Raw genomic sequence first — 25,837 nt, forward strand, 5'->3', positions numbered from 1 at the left:
GCCTCACGCCGGCCCGTGCGCCCGCCGACCGCGGGCCCACGCATCCCATGGAGCGCACAGGCTGAGCCGGCACCGCTTGCCGCGCGTCCGCAGGCGAAAGGGGTGGCATCGACTCTCATCCTGCCGCTGCGGCTCCAGCCGTCTCTGCCGGTCGCCGCCAGCCAGGGAGCAGGAGGGGGCGGTCCCGGAATCCAAAGGCCTTCTGGCCAGGCTCGCCTCCTCCCGAGGGCCGGGCGCGCGACGCGTCGCCAGTGCAGGTAAGCGGGCAGGGCAACCCAGCTGGGCGTCGCTCTGTCCCTCCCCTCCACAGTGCCCCCAGCTCAGGCAGGCCTGGCCTGGGGTTTCCTGCTTCGCCTCTGCCCACACTCCACCCCTTCCAGCGCTCCCGGGCTCCTAGACAGAGTCCCACAGGAGTCTCATCCGGATCTGTTTTCCAGGGGTCGCAGCTTCTCTGTGCGAACCCACGGTCCGGGTCTTGCGCCTCGACCCCTCTTTCAGCTGTCACCGGAACCTCACTCACCGTGGCCTGAAACTTAATCTTCTTATGGAGTTCATCCCTGGGTGCGTGCAGGGGTCTTGAGATCCTCCTGAAGCCGCTGCGGCACGAGAGCAGGCTGAGGCACGAACTGCAGGCGTTCCGGGAGCTGGGCCTCCGCTGGGCTGAGGATCAGAATCCGCTTCCTCCAGCAGGGCTCTGCTACCCGCCAGCGACTCCCTCCGGAGAGAGGGAGAGAGGGAGGGAATCAGAGAGGCAACCCTAGAGACCGCTGGAACATGCCGGCAGAGGTGGTGGTGGTGGTGACCTCGTGGCCTGCAGAAACCGGCCAGCTGTGGAGTCAGCCCCTGAGACTGGGCGAACTGAGATTGGGCGTTTTGTGAAATTAAGTTTTCAATGCAAGTGGTCCTAAGAACATACCCTTTGCCTATAGCCCCAACAAGAGGATAGAGAAGAACAAAATGTTATTTGAGCAATGAAAACTTGTTCTTTCCTTACTTCCCCACAGAATATTTCTGACTGCTGGCTGATAGCATTTCTTTCTTTTTCTTTTCTTTTTTTTTTGGAGGGAGTGTGAACGAGGCACAGGGCTCATAAACCAAAGATAAGATAAGGCCCCTGAGGCCCTTGTCTTTAAGGAACTTACGGCCTATTCATTTGGACAAGTGAATGGACATCGCTATTAATATTGCTCAACACTACAAAACAATTTCTGCACTAATGAAATGCCGCAGTCTGGCTGGGCACAAATCATGAGCCACTGAAGCAGGAACAAACTTTATTTTTAAACTGCAGGAAAACACTTCACACAGCTCCCGGGGAATCCTCCCAAACACCACCAGACTTCTCCAGGAACCCCCAGCCGGAAATATCTCTCCCGGAAATCCCTCCTCCTGCACTTCCCCAACCAATGGGAACTCTCAGGGAATCCCCGGAAATCCCCATGAGAACTCCAAAATAGTGCGAGAACTCAAAAGTTGTGGCACAGGCGGATAGTAATGCCTTGCCTGTCAATCAATACTGTTGGCAAAATGCCAGGGGCCATACAGACTCGGCTGTGGCTCTCAGCAATGAAAGTTATGCAAAATACTCAGGACTATATAAGATAAATATTATTGCACCCAAGTTTAGGCTAAACTTTACCTGAGTAAAGGCTATGTAATAGCACTGTCCTCTCCAGATTATCCAGGTTTATCAGTAAGGCAACAATGTATAGAACTGCAAGGATTTTTTTTTTTTTTGCCTAGGATTTAACTTTAAGTTTCTGGGTTAGGGCCTTCATTTATATTACTCATCTTTTATTCCATGGAATTCTAAATAGGCCTGAGGAGGAGGTGCTGACCCAAAGAAAGGAGGCAGCTTTGAGAAAGCTTTTAGTAGATCACAGCTGTGTAGAGTCTGATATCAATTACAGGATATTAGAAAGCTGGGAATGGTGCCATCACACCCAGTGGTTTGTTTTTGCTTTTTGTTTTGGTATTAGGGATTTAACCCAGAGGTGGTTTACCACTGAGCTACATCCATGGTCCTTTTTATTTTTTACATTGAGATAGGATCTTACTAAATTACTGAGGCTGGCCTGGATTTGGGATCCTCCTGTCTCAGCCTCCCCAGTTGCTGGGATTATAGGAGGGTGCCACCCCATCCAGCCTGCCAATTACTTTTGATGTTATTAGTATCAAAAATAAACATGGATTTTTCATTTAAATTTATATTTTTAATTTCTAACTATTACATAAGAATTGTACATATTTACCATGTGATGTTTTGATACATGTTCACTTTTTGTTATTAAAAATCTGGTGGGGGCAGAGAGGTGGGGCTGGGTTTATGGCTCAGCGGTAGAGCACTTGCCTCACATGTGCAAAGCCCTGGGTTCGATCCTTAGCACCACATAAAAATAAATAAATAAAAAAAGTCATAAAAAAAATATGGCCGGGCGTGGTGGCAAATGCCTATAATCCCAAAGGTTTAGGAGGCTGAGGAAGGAGGAGATCAAAACCAGCCTCAGCAAAAGCTGGGCGCTAAGCAACTCAGTGAGACCCTGTCTCAGAATGAAATACAAAATAGGACTGGAGATGTGGCTCAGTGGTTGAGAGCTCCTGAGTTCAATCCCCGGTACTACCCCCTGCCCCCAAAATCTGAAAGTTAAAGCTTCTATGGAAAGTAGTTTTGTTAGGGGACAGACAGATGAGGATGGTGGAAACATGAGGTTAAGAGAATAATTCTATAAAATGAGTCTGCTCTGCTGACCCCCACATGCTTTCTTTTCCAAGAAGCAATTTACCTGCAGCCCTGCCTAACTGGACAGGATATGTCACATTCCTCAGCAAACTGTTAACTACAGGAGAAATGTAGGCCCAAAATAATGTTGGTAGTAACCCTGAAGGGAAACACTTTTGTGACCAGATCCTGAAAATCCAAGAGATAAGGATGATTCCTCTTTACCATTAAATCTGTAAGAATGTATGGTTAAGAATCCAATTAGATGATCAACACAGGCCAACCTAGAGTTGCCATGGCAGTGGGTACTTAAAAGTCTGATGTTATCTTGCTGTCAGTCAAAAGTCAAGAAGTGAGCCCTGGCAGGACTTTCTGCAAACTTGTCTGGGATCCCCAATAAAATGGGAGTGTAGGAAAGACCCATTGTCTCTCTCCTCTTTGGGAGGACCCACTCTCTCCTCTGAGAGGGTCCCCTTTTCCTTTTCCTATCCTTTCAATATACTCATTCCTGTTATTCTGAGCTACATGGCCAAAATCTTTCTGACTTGATCTAAAGATTTGGGGTTTGCAGGGTGTGGTCTTCTAATTGCCTCAGTTTCTGCAAAGGCCCCTGCTAGGTAACAATTTGAGGTGGCTCTGCCTGCCAACCCTCAGTAGCAGTTAAAAGTTAGATGGAAGGTATCAATCTATTATCATTTTCTCCTATGCACTAAAACCTTTTAAATGTTTCTGGGTTTTTTAAATTTGAAAAATAGAAATTAGAAATAGAAATTCAATATTTTAAAATCTAAAACTAGAAACTAACTTACTTTCTGTGTGATGCTAGGGATCAAACTCAGGGTATCAAGCTCTACCACTAAGCTACACGCCTAACCCCAACCCTGTTATTTTATGTAAAAGAAAAACTATGTCAGGCATCGTGGCACATGCCTGTAATCCTATCTACCGTGGAGACTGAAGCAGAAGGATAGCAAGTTCAAGACCAGCTTGGGTACTATAGTGAGATCCCGTCTCAAAAAGAAAAAAAAAAAAAAAAAGGAAAGCTATAAAGTCACAAATAACTTGTTCCAACCAGAAAAAAGGAAAGAATGTATTAGCTTTTCTTTTTTATGCAGTTCAAAAATCAGTACATTTATGCATATTTTTCTTCTGCTTCAGTTAAATAAATCATCAGAGGTACAGCACAAAATTGTACCCAGCACATGGTAAATAGGCACTTGGTCAATATTGAGGTCAATATTGACCTGATTGCTTTCTTACTTGCTTTCCTCTCTTGTTTTTAATTTTCCCTTACATCTTCCAAATTTTCCAATAAAACCAATGTTTTACCTGGAGAATGGCCTAGGTTTCATGAACATCAATTTTCATTGTGTCCACTTACTTCATTATGGTTCAAAACCACAAACTTCCCCTACTTAAGACTTTTCTTGGTATCTACTTCAATATATAAGAAATGATTACTATTCTCAAAATTAAGAGATTGGACTAAATGAACTCTGAATCACCTTAGGAACTTAAAGATTCCTTAATTCTTTCTAATTTAGCAACAATAAATCATTGATTTGTGTTTTTAAAAGCTTCTCAATTTCTACAGAACACTACACAGGAAGAACTGGCTTTCTTTCAGTTGCAAGCATGAAGACAACAGCAAGACCAGGTAGGTATAAGGAAGGGATTTGGGATCCTGAGGGTTGCCAAAATGGCATAGAAAAAAAGCTCTGTAACTCAAGGCTCAGTTTGTCAAGGTGAATGAATAATTAGTTAACAATGTCCCAGGGGTGACCTATTCAGATCCAAAATTTTATATAAGACAGAATTCCCTAGTTCATTTTAATCTTAATGTTACTCACCGGAGATTTGATATTTCCTATGGAAACCCTCAAATATATTCTGATTACCTCATTCTCCAGCTATAACCAAACTGTCACTTTAAGTTCTGTGAGACCTGAGCTATTCTCAAAGGGGTTATCTTGGTTTGGATCTGAGATTTCTATGACTGAACATGGGCCTGCTAAAAATACTACTATAGTTCAGATCTGGAATGTCTCCCAAAGATTCATATGTTGGAGCTTTGGTCCCTAGTGCATCAATATTCAGAGGTAGGGCTTCAGGGAAGTGACTGGATTATGAGGACTTTGACTTCTTCAGCGGATGAACCCACTGATGGACTGATAATTTCCTGACATTTAGTGGGAAGGGGTGGAAATCTTAGAAGGTGGGGCCTGGTTTGAACAAGTAGGTCACCAGGGTGTGCCGTGAAAGGGTATTTCTTGACTCTGAATGCTTCTCGGTCTCTGCTTCCTGACTGTCATAAGCTGAGCAAAGCTGCTACACGCCCTCCTGCCATAAAGTTGTGGCTCACCTCAGACTCAAGGCCTTGGAGCCAGCCGACCATGAACTAAAACCTCAGAAACCTCAAGCCAAAAATAAATTTTTCCCCCTCCAAGTTGTTTTTCTCAGGTGTTTTGTCCCGGTGACAAGAGGTTAACAAATACATATACTTTCAATTTTTTTTTTTCTCCAGAAATAAAAAAAGGCAGTTCAAAAGTTTTCCCAGTATTATTTACTTCCTGGAAAATGGTAAAGGGCTAGTGAGCAGGCGTGGTTGAAAGGCAAATAGGCGAGGATTGTTTCCTTTGTTAGGCAAAACTTTTTTTTTAACTGTAATTGGCCAAATGATAAGGAAAGGGCATTTGGTTAAAAATTGTTAGGAGTTGTGTGAGATTAACAACAACCCTTAATTTATTGCCTGCCCATTACCCTGCTAAAAAACCCTTGGTAGAAGGGCTGAGAGTGTAGCTCAACAGGAAAGTGCTTTTAACGTGTGTGTGTGTGTGTGTGTGTGTGTGTGTGTGTGTGTGTGTGTGTGGTGCTGTCGACGTCACTATCAATATAAATAAATGAATTAATAGNGCTCAACAGGAAAGTGCTTTTAACGCGTGTGTGTGTGTGTGTGTGTGTGTGTGTGTGTGTGTGTGTGTGTGGTCCTGGGTTCGATCCTCAGTATCACATATAAATAAATAAAATAAAGGCATTGTGTCCAATAACACCTAAAAAATAAATATTAAAAAAATAAAAAACCTTGATAAAAAAAGAAATTTATCACCTCTTCTCCTTTTTAATTCAAGTGAAATAATTTATTAGTCCTAACAGAAATTGTTATAGATAGTCAATTTGGAAACTTATTAAATTTATTTTAGAGTTTTACAATTTATGTACTCAAATTCTTCTGGGACATTTACTTGACTGAACAAGTAATGCAAGATTTTGGAATGTTCAGGAAAATGAACATAGTGAAATTTTGATTAAAGTTAGAAATATTTGCATGATATTTAAAATATTTCAATGGTTTACCTCTATATTATTCTTATTAAACTATACTTTCCTAAAACACAGATTCTTTGCAGTCATATGTTAAAGTGATGGAATGCAATACTTACCCAAAAGAAAACTATTTTGATGTTGAGATAAACATGTTAATATTACACAGTGTAGTGCCTGACATACTAATGAGCATTTATTAAATAAATTAATAGATGACTAAATGAACATCATTATTAATTTTATATTTCATGAAACAGTAGTGAAGCAATTCAATTTTTACACTCAAGAAGATAATGCAAAAGACTCTCAATTATAAAATAATGACCATGATAAGTAGTATATCACCAAAGTGTGGAGTAAAAGTTATAAATATCACAAAACCTTGTCCATATCAAATTTCAGTTCTCTAGCACCATCCTCTCTCTCTTCCCCAAGTCTGCTTGAATACTTTATCAAATGAGTTACCACAAATCCTCTACAGTTTCGGGAACTCAAACTTATCTGGTCTGAAATTACTGTGGTACCTGCTCTTTTGCAAGGCTATACCTTCACTCAAGACCCTAACTTAGAGGGGCAACCCAATTCTCTGCAGATCAAAGCAAGATCTTGACTCCCCTCACGACCCCTCTGTCTGACCCCATTCCTCATACAGACCCTGGGCACACTTCAGGAGAGAAGATATGTTGTCCTGTTACATCATTGCCTTGATCAGTAAATTCCTGTCAAGTAGCAGAACAGTGGGTTTGAGGGGCATGATCACACTGCTGTGATCCTTTCTCTAAAAGGAGCCTGGGGCACTTGTTGGAGATTAAAGTGAACAAAATCAGGGATATATAAATGATTTTCCACCCTTCCAAAAAGACCTTTGGACTGTATTTAATCATTATTGTTTAGTGCAATTCAGTAAACTTTTGGTCTTGGTGTATGTATGATAGAGAGGGGCAGACAGGCATACAGACAGGCTGTCTAATTGTACTGCAGGAAGTAGTTCTGTCCTGCAGCACCTGTGGGCACTGCATATAAAGAAAGCCTCTTTCTCAGGTGTGTTTGCAGGTCAGATCTAATTTCCTGGATCATCTAAGGCAGTATGGAAATAGCAAAAATTCTTCAATGAAAGACAGATTCCATGGTTCCACACCTTTGCAGAGCCCACCATTCTTCATTTCTAACATTGAAAAACTGTCTCACCTCTACGGCTCCCTTTAAGCTCTCCTGGACCCTGTGTTCCAATTTATAGTTTGAGAACTATTAATGGAGACTATTAGTAGATTTTGAAATGATGACCCCAGAATTTTCTGTGTTCCTTTAAAAGATAAAATACTTTGGATTTTCTTTAGTTTCATAGATTATGGCATGACTTCTTTGCCATTACCAGGCTTGTAGAGCTATTTCTAAAGTGTTTCCAAACAATCCGACACTGGGAATTGTTCAATATTGATATTTGAAGAGCTACATTAGGGCCAGCTTTTGTTTGGGCTTATAAACTTGCAAAAGCTACAACTTTTTTCTGAACAGAAAAAGACCTCTGCCCTTGAGGGACATGCTGCTCTCCTGCTTACCCTACCCATTTGAATTACAGCTTCAAAAAAACCCCCAACATAAATAGTCTAGAGGAGAAGCTGTGTGTTCACCCTCCAGGAACCCTATTCACATGCCTTTTGAAGCAACATTTCCTTGATTACCTTGCCACTTTGAACTTGGATTAAGTGTCACTGTCAGAGCAGAAAGTTATTTTAGGCACCTACCTTTGCAACTTAATAATTTCTGTTTGCCTTCTGATAAGCAAGATTTGTCAGATTGTCAAGAAAATCTTTCAAGTTAAAGGACAGCAAGTTTCAGTTGCAGGAAGGGGACAGACTTGAGTTCTCCACCCAATAGTTTCCACTTTCCCAGTAGTTTCCATTTTCCCCACTTTAGTCATAGTCATAAAATGTGCAATTATAAATTAGAAGGAAGCGCTTTAGCCCACACATGTGTGTTCCAAGCAACAACTATAATTCAGACAGATAAAACTAAAGGCAGCTGTATTATTGAGGATTCTTCTAGTTGTAAATATTATGAATGGAGAAAAATACTAGTCAACAATCCTAGTTCAGGCATATATATTACTTTGAAAATTTAGGGGGAGGGAAAGAATTTGTCCCTTTAAATTTCTTTCTTTTTAAAAAAAATTATTTTATTTTTTTTTTTGGTACCAGGGATTGAACCCAGGGACACNATATATATATTTTTTTTTTTTTTGGCCGTGCTAGGGATTGAATCTTGTGCATGCCATGCAACTACCAACTGAGCTATATCCCCAGCCCCCCATGCACATAGAGATTTAATCAGCATCTTTTGTCCCCTTTTGTCCCCAATTTTAATTTATTGTGGTAAGAACACAACCTGTGATCTTCCCTTGTAACCCATTTTTAAGTGTCTAATATAACATTGCTCCTTATAAGCCCAAAGTTCAACAGATCTCTAGAACTTACTCATCTTGCATAACTGAATTTTATACTGTTAACAACTCTTTCTTTCTGTTGCAACCCCTTACCCCAGTCACTGGCAACCACCATTGCACTGTCTGCTTCTATGTGTTTGACTACTTTAAATTCCTAGCATAAGTGGAATCATGCAATGTTTGTCTTTCTGTGACTGGGCTTATTTCACATAGCCTAATATACTCCAGGTTCATCCATGTTAACCTCTAGTTCCTTGTCCTATGTGTGGTGTATATGAGTGTCTATGTATAGACAAGGGCATAAATCTGGCTGGATTTAAGGAAATAGAGTTCTTAAAATGGATGATGTTGATTCTGAATCTGATTGCCCTATTTTCATCCAAAGACTTCTGGTTTATTATTTCCAGAGTATAAACTTCCAGAGGAAAATCTAAAATGTTTACTTTTCATTGTATGTGTTAGAAGAGGTGGAAAAATCCATTAAAATGCAAAGTTTAGAAGACTTGAATGTAAAATGAATGTGCATCAATAGAGACAATGTTAAATAAGTTGTGGTATAGCCATATCATGACATACTATATAATCCATAAAATAATGATTTAGATAAATATGTTATATAGAAAATGGTCATAATAAATGGCTGAATGAAATAACATGGGCTATAAAATAAAATATTGCATATGTGTAATGTGTAATGTTTTTATTAAAACAAAACCCCCAAATCTCCTCATTGTATAATTTCCATCTTTATAAATATTTCAGTTGTAAGACAAAGGATGTGTTAATAAGAAAACCAGGAAATCAAGCTCTTTAAAAATAAAACTAAGTTGTCTTTTTTTTTTTAGGAAAAAAAACTTGTCTCATCTAATGACAAGAAAATGGTTTTCCCAATCATTCTGATTCTTTGTTTTCTCTTTCTTTTTCTTTAGTCTGTGTGGATCACAGATGCTTTTGCCACAACTATTGGCCAAATTAGGAAGTGCAGTGTAAGCCCCTATGACACCAGTCCACCCAGTACCTGCACTGATGCTGAAGGAACAAGGGAACTGAAGGACCCTGGGGCCAGCAGGTATAAACAATGAAGAGTGAAAGTGAGCATCCTGCAAACATCTTTGGGAAAAAAAAATTTTTTTTGTTTGTTTTATTTTGAGCCTCAGAAGGAATGTTTCTAGTGTTCTTCATCAAGTATAAAAATAGTTGTTGATTTAAGATTACTGTGTATTTTTATCATGTTAATAAAGTGTCTTGTAATTCTGGTTTTAAAAAGAGTTTCTATTTTAAAATGTTTACTAAAGAAGCAAAATAAAACAGTCAAAATCATATAGGGTTTTGTGTGTGTGTGGGGGTGGTACTGGGGATTGAACCTAGGGCCTTTTGCATGTAAGGCAAGCACTTTACCAAATAAGCTATATCCCTGGCCCAAGTAATTTTTTAAATCATCCCCTATGAAAGGATACTCCCAGAGTCCATGCAAAGTCCAAAGACCTGGCCACACACCGGAATCCCACGCAAGAGATTTATTGTTGGTAACATGAGATATACCGACAAGGCTGTACTTCTGAGGAGAGAAACAGCCTGTCAGCACTCATAGAGCAGCTTTATAGGCCCCAAGAGGAATCTCATAAACTGCTTAGGAGTTTAAGCTGGGGTGGGGTTGACAGCAGGCACCTGTTCTTAGGGGAAGTTAAGCAGCTTTGCCTCAGAATTGAAACTTTGGAAACTCTAGATAAAAATGGCAAATCTGATGCCAATATTGATTTGATGTCAATACCCTACATTAGCATTTAGGTGGTTTCAGTTAATTAACTCACTCTTATTGTAATAGTGATCCACTTTATGCTTTGAATATAGATAGCCCTTGCTGCTCTACCACGGCAATTTATTTTTGAAAAGGACCTTTCTTTCTCTTCTCTTTCCCTGCTCCTCCTAATCTCTCCTTCTCCCTAATCTCAGGGGAAACAGGATTACCTTTCTTCCCCATTTTAGGCAGATTTATCTGCCCTGGAATACACAGCCACTAGAGAAATGAAGTAATCCAGACTTTTGGGATGGCACCTGAAGATCTCAGAAATGACTGTCTCCCAAATTAACAAGTGAATTACAATTCCATCAGAGAACACATGAAATGTTGAATCACTTCTTTAAAAGCACCCCGCCCCCGCAGCCCCTGTTCTTGCTGATGCACAGAATTACAGTCTCTGAGACAGGAGTCCCCTGTGTTTCTCCTTTGCTAGCAAGCAGTAAATTTCTTTTTCCTTTTTCTTAAAACCTATCCTGGTTATTGGACTGGCATCAGGGACAAGGACCGAGGTTTCAGTAACATTATAAGTAATGTTGGTATGGAAAACCCTGTACATGAATCCACTTGGGAAAATGTGCAATGAGCACTGAAGAACAGTATGTAACTGCAGAAGGAATCAGGCCCCAGCGTGGAGTAATTTTTATATTAAGTCTGGAAAAGTTTGACTCTTGACTCAAGAGATTATTGACTGTAGCACAACATAAACATTTTAAGTAGGGACAAGACATACCCAGTCAACAAAGCTTTCCAAAGTTCTCATCCAGTGAGACCTCCTTCAGAAACCCTAGCAAGGAAAAGGTGCCCAGAGATGAGCCCTTGTTAGCATTAAAGGCAGCTCAGAAAGGCACTGACCCAAAGCAGTCAGCAGAGGCAGCAAGGGTGAAAACAAACAGGGAGCTTGTTTATTGGCAGGAGTAGAGTGGAAGTGAGAAAGGAAATCCCTGAGCATGTTTATAAAGTCTTACTGGGTACTCAAATAGGAACAGAACATAATTTCTAATGGATGAACCAAAGTAAATACTTTCTATCCATTGCACTTTTTGTGTAGCAACCTAACATGTGGAAAGAGGTTGATGGTGACAATTTTTGGAAGCTTGAAGTTTAGATTTGTAGGAATAGTAAGTACTTCACCCTAATTCTAGTGGTTTTTATATTTCTCTATAGATTTAAATGTAATCCCTCTGTTTTAGCTATTGGCCTACAATACTGTTTTTGAAGTAGCCAAGGATGAGAGTTCCATAAACATGGTGGTGGCTGGAATTGGCCTACAGGTAGGATCTCATCTAATGTGCATGAACTAAGTGGAAATTTTTATATTAAGTCTGGAAAAGTTTGACTCTTGACTCAAGAGATTATTGACTGTAGCACAGTATAAACATTTTAAGTAGGGACAAAACATACCCAGTCAACAATCTTTGTTGACTAAACTTGATTTATTACATTAAAAAGAGTAATGAATTAGTGAACTGGAGGAAGTTTTAAGATGAATTTATGCTAGAGAGGGAGAGTGAAATCAGAATACTAGGAGAAAGTGTAACAGTGATTCACTTTATGCTTTGAATATCACCCTTGCTACTCTGCCACTGTGACCTATTCTTTTTTAAAAAAACATGTTTCACAGGGCCCAGTAGAGTTCAAAGCCAGCCTCAGCAAAAGCGAGGCACTAAGCAACTCAGTGAGACCCTGCCTCTAAATAAAATACAAAATAGGAATGGGGATATGGCTCAGTGGTTGTGTACCCTGAGTTCATTCCCCAGTAGCCAGTAGCCACACACCCCCGCCACTCCCCCCCCCCAAAAAAAAAGGGATATGTTTCTATTTCTCTGGCCTTCCTCCTCCTTAATCTCTCCTCCTTTTTAATCTTGGGGAAAACAGGATTACCTTTCTTCCCCATCCTGGGCAGAATTATCTGTCTCTGAGTACACACCACCACAGGAATGAAGTAATTAGACTTGGGGATGGCACCAGAAGTCCTCTCTGAAATGACTCTCTCCCAAATTAACAAGTGAATTACAACTCAGGACAGAGAACTTGTGAAATGTAGCCTTTGAATCACCTCTTTAAAAGCTCCCTGTTCCCCCGGATGGGCAGAATCACAGCCTCTGGAACAGTAGCCCTGTGTTTCTCCTTTGCTAGCAAAGCAATAAAACTTCTTTTTCCTTTTTCTCAGAACTGTGTCCTTGTTATTGGATTGATATTGGGAACAAGGACCAAGCTTTCAAGAACAATAGAACTTCTTCTCAGCTGCTTTCTCAAGGCAGTCCCCACCCCCATCCTGCCACCCCTGCCCAGTCTCACTAGAGGGAGCTTTCCAAAGTTCTCATCCAGCGAGACCTCCTTCAGTTGTGTGCATGTCCAAAAGCTTTGAGAGATGGAGATGAACCAGAAACCAGATGCGGTATGGTGTCCTGTCCAACATTGGGCTACCCTGACCCCCCATCTCCCAGGATGCCCACCATGGGCTTAATAGGGCGAGGTCAGTCCCACATGGGAGACAGGTTAGGGCAAGTCATCCCCCATGTGACTCCATCTGCTTATGCATGATAGGGTTTGGACTGCTGTCCCTTGTATGGGCATTGCAGACTCTCATGGCCATAGGAGTTTGTCGCTATCCAGGCGTATCCTGCCACCTGGGCCTCCATCTCCTCTGAACTTTCCAGAGCCCTGTGCCAAGCCCTCGCGTGGTGCCAGCACCTCCTTTCCCTCTGTCCTTCTTCCCTGGAGAAGCCTGAGCCAAGTGTGATTCTGGAAGCTTTTTAGCACTACCACTGGGCTCAGCCCGTCACTTCCTTTCTCTACTACAGCAAACACGATCTCCACCATCTTAGCCTAGAGAATCAGCCTGAGGGGGCTGGGAGAAAAAATTGACAAAGTGAGCAAAGAACAGCTTCTAGCCAGAAACCCCTACTCTGAGAGCCCATCTTTCTTCATCTTTCCCATTGATGGCTTTAGGCTTGACCCTTCTGTATCCAATGGGGGCAGAATTCTACAAGCACAATTCACTGATCTTTTCCTCAGTTTTACATGCTAATAATGGATGTTAATCTTGAATCTTTCAGCATCTCTTCCATTGAATTAGAATTGCTTTCTCATAGATGTTCAGTATACTAAAGCAAACCAAACCAAACCAAACCAAAACAAAAACCAAGAACTTCTTAAATTAGGGGATAAGGAAAGGATTAGTATAAGTAACAATGGATATGTATAAAATGAAAAGTCAGCAAAATCCAAATATCAAAAAATTATTAAAGAATAAATTTAGTACAAATATATAAAGATTTTTATGAAATTATTTAGCATGATAAATGAATGGGAAATTATGTAATGTTGTGCTAGAAGGGATAATAAATGTATATACTATACAGTGTGATTTCAAATACTAAAGTAAAATAGCATAGAAAAGAAGAATAAAGCCAGGTGGGGTGGTACACTCCTGTAATCCCAGAGGCTCAGAAGGCTGAGGCAGGAAGATTGCGAGTTCAAAGCCAGACTCAGCAATTTAGTGAGGCACTAAGCAACTCAGTGACAACCTGTTTCAAAATTAAAAACAAAACAAAACTTTTAAAGGGCTGGGGATGTGGCTCAGTGGTTAAGAGCCTCTAAATCAATCCCCACAAGATTTTAATTTCCAGTTTTCTTTATTAGTTTTTCTATATTGCATATATATTACTTTGAAAATTTAGGGGGAGGGAAAGAATTTGTCCCTTTAAATTTCTTTCTTTTTAAAAAAAATTATTTTATTTTTTTTTTTGGTACCAGGGATTGAACCCAGGGACACTTAACCACTGAGCCACATCCCCAACCTTTTGATTTTTATTTTGAGGAAAGAGCTCGCTAAGTCACTTAAGGCTTCACTAAATTGCTAAAGCTAGCTTTGAATTTGTGATCATCATGCCTCAGTCTCCTGAGCTCTGGGATTACAGAGCTCTCTTAACAACAACAATAAATATCCTGGCTCCTATTTACTATTCTGTAAACAGATTCTGTAGGAATGATGAGCTTTACTAAGACCAGTATGAAAATGATTGTCTCCAAGTCAATCAATGACTTCTTATCTATGTTACTCATTTACTGACAATTGTCTATTCCTGGATTTATTTCTATTTTTAAGTGGATTAGCTCATTAAACTTTAGTGAAGGTTAGGTTTACAATGTTTATCTTGAAATAAAGACACAATAAATTTGCTTTTGTTTTATTTTTATTTCACCGAGTTGCTTAGTGCCTCACTCATTTAATAGAATAACCCAATTCTATTGAATTAGAAACCCAGTTTATTCCAATTGTGAAAACTAAAAATAAGCATAAGATATTCCTTCATTGTTTGCAGGTATTTAGCAAAATATCAATAGTCTTTCATGACTTTAGATGACTATGTAAACATATTAAAGACTAATATACTTCCCCTCCATCCATACATCTGAAATCAAGAAACAACTTGGGTTTCTTCAGTGTTCTTCAAACATAAAGAGAAAGAGGTTTCTTCCCAGTGGAAAATTATATTCATTTCATCCTAGAGTGAAAAAGAATATGTGAACAAATAAGTAAGTGTTTTAGTTTGGAAGATGCTCTTTAATACCAACCCCACTTTAATCTAAGTTTGAATTAATATTCCCAGTGATATTTCATTAGGTGGAGTAGAATGTAAAAGCCACACCCTTGTGTTCTCCTTAACTATAAAAACCTTTACTGAGTCTTTCAGACCCTCACAACAGGAGCATGGTTTCCAGACAATTAGCTTTGGCATCACCTGGGAAATTTTAAATGCAGAATCTCCGACTCAACCTCCTGGATCAGAATCTGAATTTTAGTAAGATACTCATGTGATTCACAGGCATATTGAAGCTTAGCACTGGGCTAGACAATGGTTTGTTTGTTTGTTATATGATATAGGATAAGAAGGAAATGATCAAAGTAAATTAATGAAGTCTGTTAGTGAGATAAAAGCACAATAGTTTGGGGTTCTAATTCAGGATGTTTCCAAAAACATGCTTTAGAATTACAACTGGGTGATCATGACTCTAAATTTAAACTTTAAATGATGTGTATTAGATGTTGGAAGAGTCACAACTGTTAGGATCACGTTGCTCATGAGAAAGGGGAAAAAAGCATAAGAGGAAAAGAAAGTGACAGTAAGTTTTAGTTGAATTTTCTAAATGAAACATGGGAGTTCCTGGACATATTGAAAACCTCAAAGTGTCATTTCCAAGCTGTGTATAAAATATGTACAACTTTTCATAATTCACACACTGAAGACAATAGTTTTCCCTTGCCCCTCCTCCATTGTTTGCCTGAGAAAATCATATGCTTTTGTGGAGGGGGAACATGTATATGGGTTTCCAGCAAAAAGATCCTGAACATAAAGTAGACATTCAACATACACTTTCTTTTTCTTTTTTTTCCAATGTACATTTTCTGGTTTTCATTGGTCATTCTGGTGACAAATAGCAATTGAGAACCTACTGTGCCAGGTACCATGCTAAGAGCCAAAGACACAGTGGTGAGGAGACACAGTCCCAGTCTTTGTGGATCTCTTGATTACAGGCAATTGTCTGTGGAATGTTTCATATAAATTTCTCTGCATAGCTCTTTTTTTTTTTGATTGATAATGAGAAATGTCTGATTCTTAGTTATCTGTATGATTGACGTAATTGGACCAGTTGTGACTGTCTCATAGACAGTAGCAGTAGATATCATCATATGGCAGAGATGAAATTAAACCTATCAGAAACAATTACATCTGATCTTTGTAATGGCTAGATATGGGCTAGGGAGAGATGGCCAAGGCTGCTAGGAAAGTAGCATGAATAAGTGGCAACAAGTACAGGAAGGAGCCAGGAACACTTCTCTCCTAAATTGTACAGATGAAAGCAATACAATTATGGTCCAAATGTAACACATTTTTGTTATTTGACTCCAGTTGATGAATTGGATAATTATTAGACGTATATGTCTTCAGATAAAGGTAATTTATTCTTCAGTCTTATAATATGCATTTTGGAAACTATCCATCTTTAAAATAAATAGCTTTGTGAGTTTTCTTGGAATGATGAATTTGCCCACTATAAATGGGACCTGACATATTGAGTGGAAAGTTGAGATAAATAGCCCCTGATAGACAAGTGACCCAGATTAGGCTTGAACCAACCATTACTCCAGGACAATGATATCTTTGTGGATCCTGAGTGCAGTTGACTCCCAGATTTCTCACCCTGCCTTTCCAGAGCCCAGGCTCTGTGCCTATTTAACACAACCCTATGACTAATTCGGCCCTTCTTGCCTGGTGACTAGATTCTTTACCATGACTCATGGTCTGGTGGTTAAGGGTATAGTCTTGAAAGCTGGATGGATACAGGTTTAGTTTGGGCTCCACGGCCTCCAACACATGGGCTCTTAGGTAATGTCATGTCTCTATGCCTCAGTTTTCTTCCCTAGAAGAGAGATTATAATTCTCAACTTGTGTAATCATGGGGTTCTATAACTATGTAAAACATGTATTGCCATGCTTGGCCCATGCAAATAATGGCTACTTTATTATTAAACCCAATTTAATAATAAAGTAGTTTAAACCCATTACTGGCTCCTGCTTGCTACACAAATCCCCTTAGTAACACTTTTTTTTTTTTTTTTAAACAGTGTGGTTCAGTTTCTTAGTGTCTGTGTTTTCCTTTATTGAATTCATATCCCAGAGGTTGCATCCCTGGCCTCCTGCTCTCTGGCACTTCTGCACTCCCATTTCACTCAGGTTTAACAGACACACTAGCTCCTGGGGAGTGTCTGGCTCAAGGCTATAGCAGTGTCCAGTGGTTGAAAGCCTGGCCTCTGAAAACAGGCCACCTGGTTCATATCCCAGCACTTCTATTGACTAGCTGAGTGGCACTGGGTAAATTATTCTACCTCTCTGATCCTGTTTCCTCAATTGTTAAATAAATCATAACTATTTCCTGTGATTGTTGTAAACAGGAAATATATATTATATATGTTAAGAATCTAGAATAAACAGTGCTATTTAACATTCACAATTATGATTTATATCCTGGACAAATGTATCCTTGGCTTTTACCTATTTCTTTCCTTTTCCCCAGGTCACCTCCAGGCTGTAGACTGATCTTCAGGACTCATATACCCAGCTGCATGTCTCTACATTATCTGGACACTGTGCTCCCATGTCAAGCCCTCTGCCTTTCCCACATTCTGCCACAATTGTTCCTGGCAAACATTGGCTATGTAAGTCTGAGTAGAAACTTCTATTGTATCCCTGGGAGGACATTGGTTAACTGAACTGTTACCATTTTGAGTTCTTCAATGATGGAACAGGGCAAAACAATAAGTAACTATAGAGAAAGACAGGGGCAGGTTGAGTTTTGATTGAGATCTTTAAACAAAGTATATACCACTGGTTTGTAAACTACGCAGTACCCTTAGGGTGTCTGTGGAAGTCAAGGGTGTCAGAGTCTTACTTCTCAGTCCTCCGTGCCTTGAATAGTATTTGGCTTGTGGCAGTAAACTGTTTCTGCTAGGCAGTCCCGGCTTCAAGCACCCCATAGGGAGATTCCTTTTAATGCTCCAGATCCCTTCCAGGACCACTGTCAATATTTTCAAAAGCAAGATGATGATCATTAGCATATTCTCTTTTTAACACAAGTGTTTCTAAAGTATTTACTTGATGATTATTTATTTTTAGTTATTTGGGTGTAAGTTTTTGATTTAATTAATCAAACTCCCCAAGGTCTTTATTCCATTTCATGCATTCAGTTATCCCCCATGCAACTAAACCTCTATAATGCCCTTTTGTAATTTATCTTACACCTAAACAAATATATGAAAAGTCAGAATAGGTTTTTTTTTTTTTTAAAGTGTCTTGTGGATATACATGATGGTGAGATTCACAGTGGTATATGCATGTATGTATATAGGAAAGTTAGGTTAGATTCATTCCTCTGTTCTTCCCCTATCTTGTCCCTTCTCCCTCCCCTCTTAGTCCCCTTCATTTAGTCCACCGTCTTCCTTCTATTTTGATGGAGTCCCCTCCCTGCCCTTATTTTGAACTAGCTTCTGCATGTCAGAGTAGAGGGAAGGGAACAGGGGAGGGAGGAGGAGAGAGAAAGCGGGTAATCCTGGGGACTGAATTATAGCAAATTATATTCTATACTTTCAAAATTATGTCAAAATGAATCCTAATGCTATGTATAGTTATAAAGAAACAGTAAAAAAAATTCCGAACAAGTCAGAATAGGAACATGTATAACAAAACACAGAAAGAGCAGGAATAAAAGTTAACACATAGAGGGTATTCAGTCAGCTTTATCTGATTCTTTTTTAATTCCTGCAGCAGGTTAGAAATATTTCTACAGATAAGAAAAAAAAACACATTAATTTATTCAATAGATGGAAGAATCTTCTAAAAACTATAAACTAGATGTTGTTTAATTTCCCATTTGAAAGAAGTAACAACAAAATCACCAGATCCTACATTTTTTTAAAAAAATATATATATTTAGTTGTAGGCATACATAATGCCTTTATTTTATTTATTTATTTTTATGTGGTGCTGAGGATTGAACCCAATGCCTCACATGTGCTAGGCAAGCACTCCAACCACTGAGCACAACCCAGCCCAGATCCTACATTTAAAACAACCATAGCAAAGTACTTGGAAAGTGATGTGTACACATTGGTACATGGCAAATTATAGGTCTTAATTCCGGCACTATTCAGTAAGTTCTAGTAATGATTTGCACTGGGCTATCCTCTGTATCTGTTATGGTTTGGATCTGGAATGTTCCTCAACGGCTTGGTTCATAATGTATCAATGTCCAGAGGTCAGACTTGCCTAGTTGGTCACTGGGGGAGTGCCCTTGGGAACTATTATACCTTGTCCCACGCAACTCATCCCCCTGCTTCCTGGCTGCCAGGAGGTGAGCAGCTATCCTCCACCACAATGTTCTGCCTCACCTCAGTTTCAGAGCAATGGAGCCAGTAGGCCATGGACTCAGAAGTCTAAAATAGCCCAAAATAAACCTTTTCTCCTTTAAGTTGTTTGTATCAGGTATTTTGGTCTTAGTGACAAAAAAGCTGACTGACACAATATCCTACAATCACTTCTTTAAGTTTTGAGAGTCAATTAAAAAGCATTATGTGGACTTTAACTGTGCAGAAAACCACAATCCAAGTTAAGTAAGTTTCTGAATTCTGGTTCGCTGCCATAAGTTGTTTTTCTGATTTCTGAGCCTACATTTTTTTTTTTTTTTTAGTTATGGGTGAACACGATATCTTTGTTTTATTTTTATGTGGCACTGAGGATTGAACCCAGTGCCTCATGCATACTGGCCAAGTACTCTTCCTCTGAGCTACAGTCCCAGCCCTGAGCCTACAAATTTTAATGCTGAATTCTCCTCATGGATCCAGAGCTGCCTACTGGCATCCTCAATGACACTCAATCCTTCCCCAAGTGATTTTGTACCCAGTGATGACTAGGAGTACAGTCTTTGGGTTTAGAGGACAGCAAGATTTTAGTGTCAGTTCTACCACCTCCAATTATGTGATTCTGGGCAAATTATTTAATCCATATGTCTCAATTTCCTTTCTTTTGGTACTGGGGATTGAACTCAGGGGCACTCGACCACTGAGCTACATCCCTATCCCTATTTTGTATTTTATTTAGAGACAGAGTCTCACTGAGTTGCTCAGTGCCTCACTTTTCATGATGCTGGCTTTGAACTCTTGATCCTCCTGCCTCAGCCTCCTGAGCCACTGGGATTACAGGTGTATACCACTGCACCCGGCCCTTATTTATTTATTTGTGTATTTATTTATTTACTTTGTACTTGGGATTGAACTTAGGGGCACTCAACCACTGAGCCACACCTTCAGCCTATTTTGTATTTTACTGGCATTAGCTGTTTATTTATTCTTAACGAGGATAATAATATCTTCCTTGAAGGAATATTGTAAGATGTAGGAAAGGCAGGCATAAAGTGATCAGTACTTAATAAATGGTTGCTATTATTTTTACAGGGAAATGATTTTATTGTCCAAGCATGAGCTTATTAGGTTCACTTATAGCAGGAAATCACTGGCTGACTCATCGAGCTGAGCATCAATTCTTGCCTCTCTCAAGCTATCTATCAAGATTAGCTTCCTTCTTCCAGGGCCTTCAGAGAAGACTCCACGTTCTCTGTCAAGATCCTATATTAACTTAAATCTCCTCTGCCATTCAAGCCAGTTTCCTCATCTGTGTTGTCTAGAAATAGGAAAGAGCTATAATCCCCAGCCCCTGGTAATAGACTCAAATTCAGGTAACCACCAACATTTATTAAATACCTACTTGTGTATGACTTCCTGTAAGAGACCAGGGAAATAAATTTAGATTCATCTATATACTGTGGGAAGATCTGGCAAATGGAAAGTAGCTTAAAATCAGAAAGCAGATCTATGCTAAACAAACATATCAAATGAAGTAAAGAATTTAGAGATTGGGAATTTAGTAGGGCTCTTTCCAGTGGAATCACAAGAATAGCTGAAGCTTATAATCAATAGAGAAAATATCTGAAAATATAAATGCAGATGCTAAGAAATTCATTAAAACCCTCAAAACAAAATATAGTTATACATAAGAATTTACTGTCCTGAGGGATAGAGGTTACTGGGAAAAAAAATACTACTACTTTTATTTGGTCTGATATTTGGGTGAGGAATTTCAGAAGGCAAAATAGTCACTTGGGGAAAAAAGAAGCCTATTAAGAATCACAGATGGCTGGCCAGGTGACACATGCCTTTAATCCCAGCAGCTCGGGAGGCTGAGGCAGGAAGATCGAGAGTTCAAAGTCGCCTCTGCAAAGGTGTGGTACTAGTGAGACCCTGTCTCTAAATAAAATACAAAATAGGGTTGGGATGTGGCTCAGTGGTCGAGTGCCCCTGTGTTAATTTCCCAATACCAAAAAAAAAAAAGAATCACAGATGCCCTTTGAGGCAACCACTTCTCTTATTAGAAACTGAACTCCTCAGCTCTGAGCATGTGCATTTCAGGAGGTGGAAGAAAGACACAGCAGGTCCTGCAAGACCTCTGTGCTGGCATCGTGGCCTGAAAAAGAAATGGGCAGCAGGGGAGAAATGAAGAATAAGAAATTGAGTCCTTTTCCTAGAACCTTCCAGAGATTCTTCTTTCTTCCCTCTCATGCACCCAACCCCTTATACCTGGACATCTTAAGTGTGTTTTTATTCTAACTTTAAAAATTATGAAACTATGCTTATGCCAATTCTTGTCAGTGGGACCTAGCCTGGCCTCACATGAAAAGTAAATTCACCCTTTAAAAATATTTTTTGTTCCTGTTAGCTCTCTCTGGACTGTGAATAATGAGCCTGAGAACTTAAAAAGCCAGTTTAGAGTCATATCTTCTATACTTCCCTTATATGAACATATTCAGAGATTTGACCAAAGGAAGAAAAAATGCAAGTAATTTTAATTTGTGTTCAGTGACTCCTAGGCTCCACAATTACACTTGTATATTACAGATGCATGAAAACACTTTTGTTGAATGAAATAATTAATATCCAACTGGTTTACCCTTGCTCAAACAACATTTTGCACTTTCTAAATTTGTACTAAGCACAGTAAATAAACCAGACTCAAAGTTAATTTATCACGTATTAAGGCACAAAAAGACAAATATTAATGGACTTGGAAGTACACTTTGAAATTCATTGCAAAAAGAAATATTCTATAAGAGGAAAACTTTGATTAAGCTTCATTTATCAAATTTTCATGGCTAATATAACGTCTGCAGGTTTCAATTAGAAAGATAAAAAAGCCTTTGCTACATGAAAATATTGTTAACATATTAACTTCTTTTTACAAAGTCTTCCATAGAAGTTTGTGGAAACCAAAAGCTAAGTTTTCTCTTTTTAAAAAGTGGGGAGGGGAAATCTTCAGGGAATCACTAAGTTATGAATAATCACATTAGCTTCATTCTTCTTTATCCAACTGACTAGAAGGTATGATGAGGAAAGTGCATTTCTATTTTTCAGGATGATGAGAAACTTTATAATAGGTCCAGGCTCTCTGCCTATAATAGGTCTGATAGGAATTGGCAAACCTCTGGAAGCACAGGTTTGAACCTGAAGGCTAAACTGAAACAACCTAGAGAAGAATGGCAATTTACCTTCCCTCCCTCCCTCCCTCTCTCCCTTCCTTCTTTCTTTCCTTTCTTCCTTTCTTTCTTTAAGATGACTCTATACTGCTACTAAAATTGTAGTTTCAATTTTTATTCCTCTCTGAAAACACAGTTTTATGCTTTAAAGGAAGACAGAATAACCCAATGGCTGACAGCAAGTTCTGCAGCTTCTGACAAGCCTGTGTTCAAGGACCAGCTATTCCACTTGCCAACTGTGTGACACTAGGTAAATCATGTATCCTTATGAACATCAGCTTCCAGATAAGCAAAATATGAATAAAAGAGCATATATTCACACAGTGTTGTTTCACTAATAAAAAGAGATAATTTGTAAAACAAAACAGTAACAAAAAAGTCTGATACATGCAGAAGATACTTCTATAAATGATGGGAATTATTATTATCACCATTATCACTACCATAATCATCACCCTTCACCCCAGCATCCTGTGCTTCTCACTGTGCCCACAAATCTCTGCATCAGGAGCCTAGTGGGAATCAAAAGTCCAGAGAAGGGAAGCCTTAGAGTCCTGGCTACATACTTTTACCTGTTGAGGCATAAGGGTTGCAAATTGGAGACCAGCGTGGGCAAATTAGTGAGACCTTACCTCAAAATAACAATAAAAGGCTGGATGTTGTAGTTCAGTGATAGGATGCTGAGGTTGTCTTTGAACTCTTGATCCTCCTGCCTCAGCCTCCCGAGTCACTGGGATTACAGGCGTGTGCCACAACACCTGGCCAAATGTACTTATTCTTTTTTTTTTCTAACCTGCATTTCATTTATTTATTTTTATGTGGTACTAAGGATTGAAACCAGTGCCTCACATGTGCTAGGCAAGTGCTCAACAACTGAGCTACAACCCCAACCCAAATTTACTTATTCTTTTTTTTTTTTTAAATCTTTATTTTATTTATTTATTTATTTATTTATGTGGTGCGGAGGATCAAACCCAATGCCTCACGCATGCAAGGCAAGTGCTCAACCATTGAGCTACAACCCCAGTCCCCCAAATGTATTTATTCTTGATATCCATAAATAGCAGTTATAAGAGCCACTGAAGTCCCTAAAAATTTCATGCAGAATTCTGGGTGTATGTGACAAGATGTGTCTTCCAGGAAGAAAAGCTATAGCTGTTATCAGGTATTGAAAGAGGGCGTGTCACTGCAATGGCCAGATGGTCAAGTGTCTGGCTCAGGGCTAGAGAGTGTGGCACCCTCCCTGGGTACTTGTTCTGTGTTCTGGCCAAGGATGTAGGGCTTCTAGCCCTTTTAAAAATTTATGTTTCTTTTCAATAAGTAGAACCTTTAAAACCTAAGCTTAAGGATCTATTCTTAGTTTTGAATGTTTTATAGGCTAACATAATACCTCAATGCAACTCCTGATAGATGTTATAAAAATGCAACCCAAAAAGTCTTCATTTGTATGAACAATATTTGGAAAAAGGGCTTAGAAAAATGAATTTTTATAAATCAAACTATATTTTCTGTAAACCTAGATGGCCTCATAATAAAGCATATCCAATAAGAATAAGATAACAGACAACTAGTATACAAATTAACTTTGTAGGTAGTCTTTGAAAACAAGATAAATCTAAAATATAATGTAGATTTTGAAAAATTAACCAGGGAGGAAATAATACATCTATGCTGCATTCACAGTAGAAATATTGTAGGTCATTCTGCATCCATTCACAAATGTCAAACTTTATATTCATTCATAGAATTAAAACTTCCTGAAACCATTGCAAGAGCAAATGTGGCCATTACATAGGTCTCTACTTCTGTAAGAATGGACAATAAAAGAAGGTCCCAAAGATGTTTCTATAGCTGGTTTAGAAACATAAAATGAGCCTATGCACGATGAAGTCTGAAATGGTAGACTTCTGGACCTATAGCATCTGCTCTTAGGAATCCTGAGGGAATTGGGCCCCATCTGCAGGTTCAACAATTGTCCTAAAAAACATCAAGTTTTCTGAGCATGGGAGTCCTATCTTACAGTTCTTTTATTTTTATTTTTTTTCCTAGCAATTGCTGGTACCCTACAGCATCACAATAAAAACCTGAGCATGGAATATGTATCTACTCACTGAGAAGGAGCCATGGAATGCAGAGTACTGGCAGTTTCAAAATAACATTTGTGGGCTAAGGTCCTGGGTTCAATAACAAGTACCAAAAAAAAAAAAAAAGCATAAATTCTTGGGCTTATAGAGCATATCTATCCTCACATGAGCCATCAATGAGATGTTTTTGTGTCCAGACCATGTAAATACACACCTGTATTTGTGGCACAAAAACCCTTGAATGTTTTGACCTATTTGAGTGAACCAGAATTCTGCTGAGTCAAAGGTTGGAAAAATGGGGTCTCTAGACCCACAGTATCAACCTCATGTGGGAAGTTGGTAGAAAAAAAATTGTTGGGCCCTATCTCAGACCTGTTGAGCCAGATCTCTTAGGGATGGGGACCAGAAGTCTACCTTTAATAAGTTCTCAAGTAATTCTGAGATAATCTAAAGTTTGGGAATTACTGTTATTGGTTATACCTGTGTTGATAAGACAGAAGATGTCATTGTGGTTTTCAAGCATTTGGGGAAAAATGCACTTCTCATTAAGTAGAAATAACTTCACCAAACATTGGGACAGCAAAGAAGTACATACCAGTAGCTCATTTTTTTCTAAACACAAAAGGTTTATTTGAACATCAGAAAAGTAATTATAGAATAGTTTAAAAATTTCCCAAGAACCTATTTTCTTTTTGGTAGTTATAGTTTTGTAATAAATATAATAATCACCCTCTCATCAAATAGGCAATTTAATTTTCACTTCACAAATATACTTTGTTACTGAGATTACCTGAAGGTGGATTTTTAATGTGGCATTCATCTCTCTTAATATAAAGTTCTTCTTCCAGCACTTCCTTAATTCTCTTATGTGGCTCACAATATAAAAATTTCTTCCCTATAAAGGAATTGACAAAATTGATTAGTTATCATAATTCTTCCCAACCTTCTAGCCATTTCATCTACATGAATAATTTTTTAATATAAAGACCCATTCCATACAAATATCAGAAATTTGCCCTGCAGGCTCTCTCTCAGAGTGATCTCTCCATTGTAACTTTGTTCTTTGGGGACTTCACACTTTCATGTAATTCTGAACTTGTGGGATGTTTTAGGTACCTCTTTTGGATATTATGAAGAAGTATGTGGGATTTCTCATTCATTTCAAGAAACCTTTCACTCAATTTAGTCAATAGATTCTTACTAAAGACCTTCTATGCCAGGGCTGAGAGCAATGGATAAAATAGATGTGTGCATGGACCTTGAAAACCAGATGCAGAATGTAGAACAACCTCAGCATTTTATATTTATAATTATATATA

The 25,837-nt window shown here is 39.0% G+C and overlaps 2 protein-coding genes across 3 annotated transcripts in view; both read right to left on the minus strand.

Moving 5' to 3' along the window:
- Positions 1 to 8,601, minus strand: part of Fut4 (fucosyltransferase 4) — a 12,456-nt gene extending 3,855 nt beyond the window's left edge. Inside the window, 4 exon segments of the mRNA XM_048795620.1 lie at positions 8 to 99; positions 102 to 393; positions 570 to 715; positions 8,580 to 8,601. Coding sequence (XP_048651577.1) covers positions 8 to 99; positions 102 to 393; positions 570 to 715; positions 8,580 to 8,601 — 552 coding nt within the window.
- A 5,867-nt stretch (positions 8,602 to 14,468) lies between these two features.
- CUNH11orf97 (chromosome unknown C11orf97 homolog) overlaps positions 14,469 to 25,837 on the minus strand; it is a 17,391-nt gene continuing 6,022 nt past the window's right edge. Inside the window, exons 2-4 of one of the 2 annotated variants that reach the window (XM_048795835.1) lie at positions 25,309 to 25,413; positions 17,746 to 17,871; positions 14,469 to 14,798 (exon numbers count right to left, since the gene is read on the minus strand). In XM_048795835.1, coding sequence (XP_048651792.1) covers positions 14,794 to 14,798; positions 17,746 to 17,871; positions 25,309 to 25,413 — 236 coding nt within the window. In that variant the 3' untranslated portion in view covers positions 14,469 to 14,793. The remainder of the gene's footprint in view (positions 14,799 to 17,745; positions 17,872 to 25,308; positions 25,414 to 25,837) is intronic. The other variant, XM_048795836.1, reaches the window with a different exon arrangement.

The sequence above is a fragment of the Marmota marmota genome, unplaced genomic scaffold (genome assembly GCF_001458135.2).
Source record: "Marmota marmota marmota unplaced genomic scaffold, marMar, whole genome shotgun sequence".
Lineage (NCBI taxonomy): Eukaryota > Metazoa > Chordata > Mammalia > Rodentia > Sciuridae > Marmota > Marmota marmota.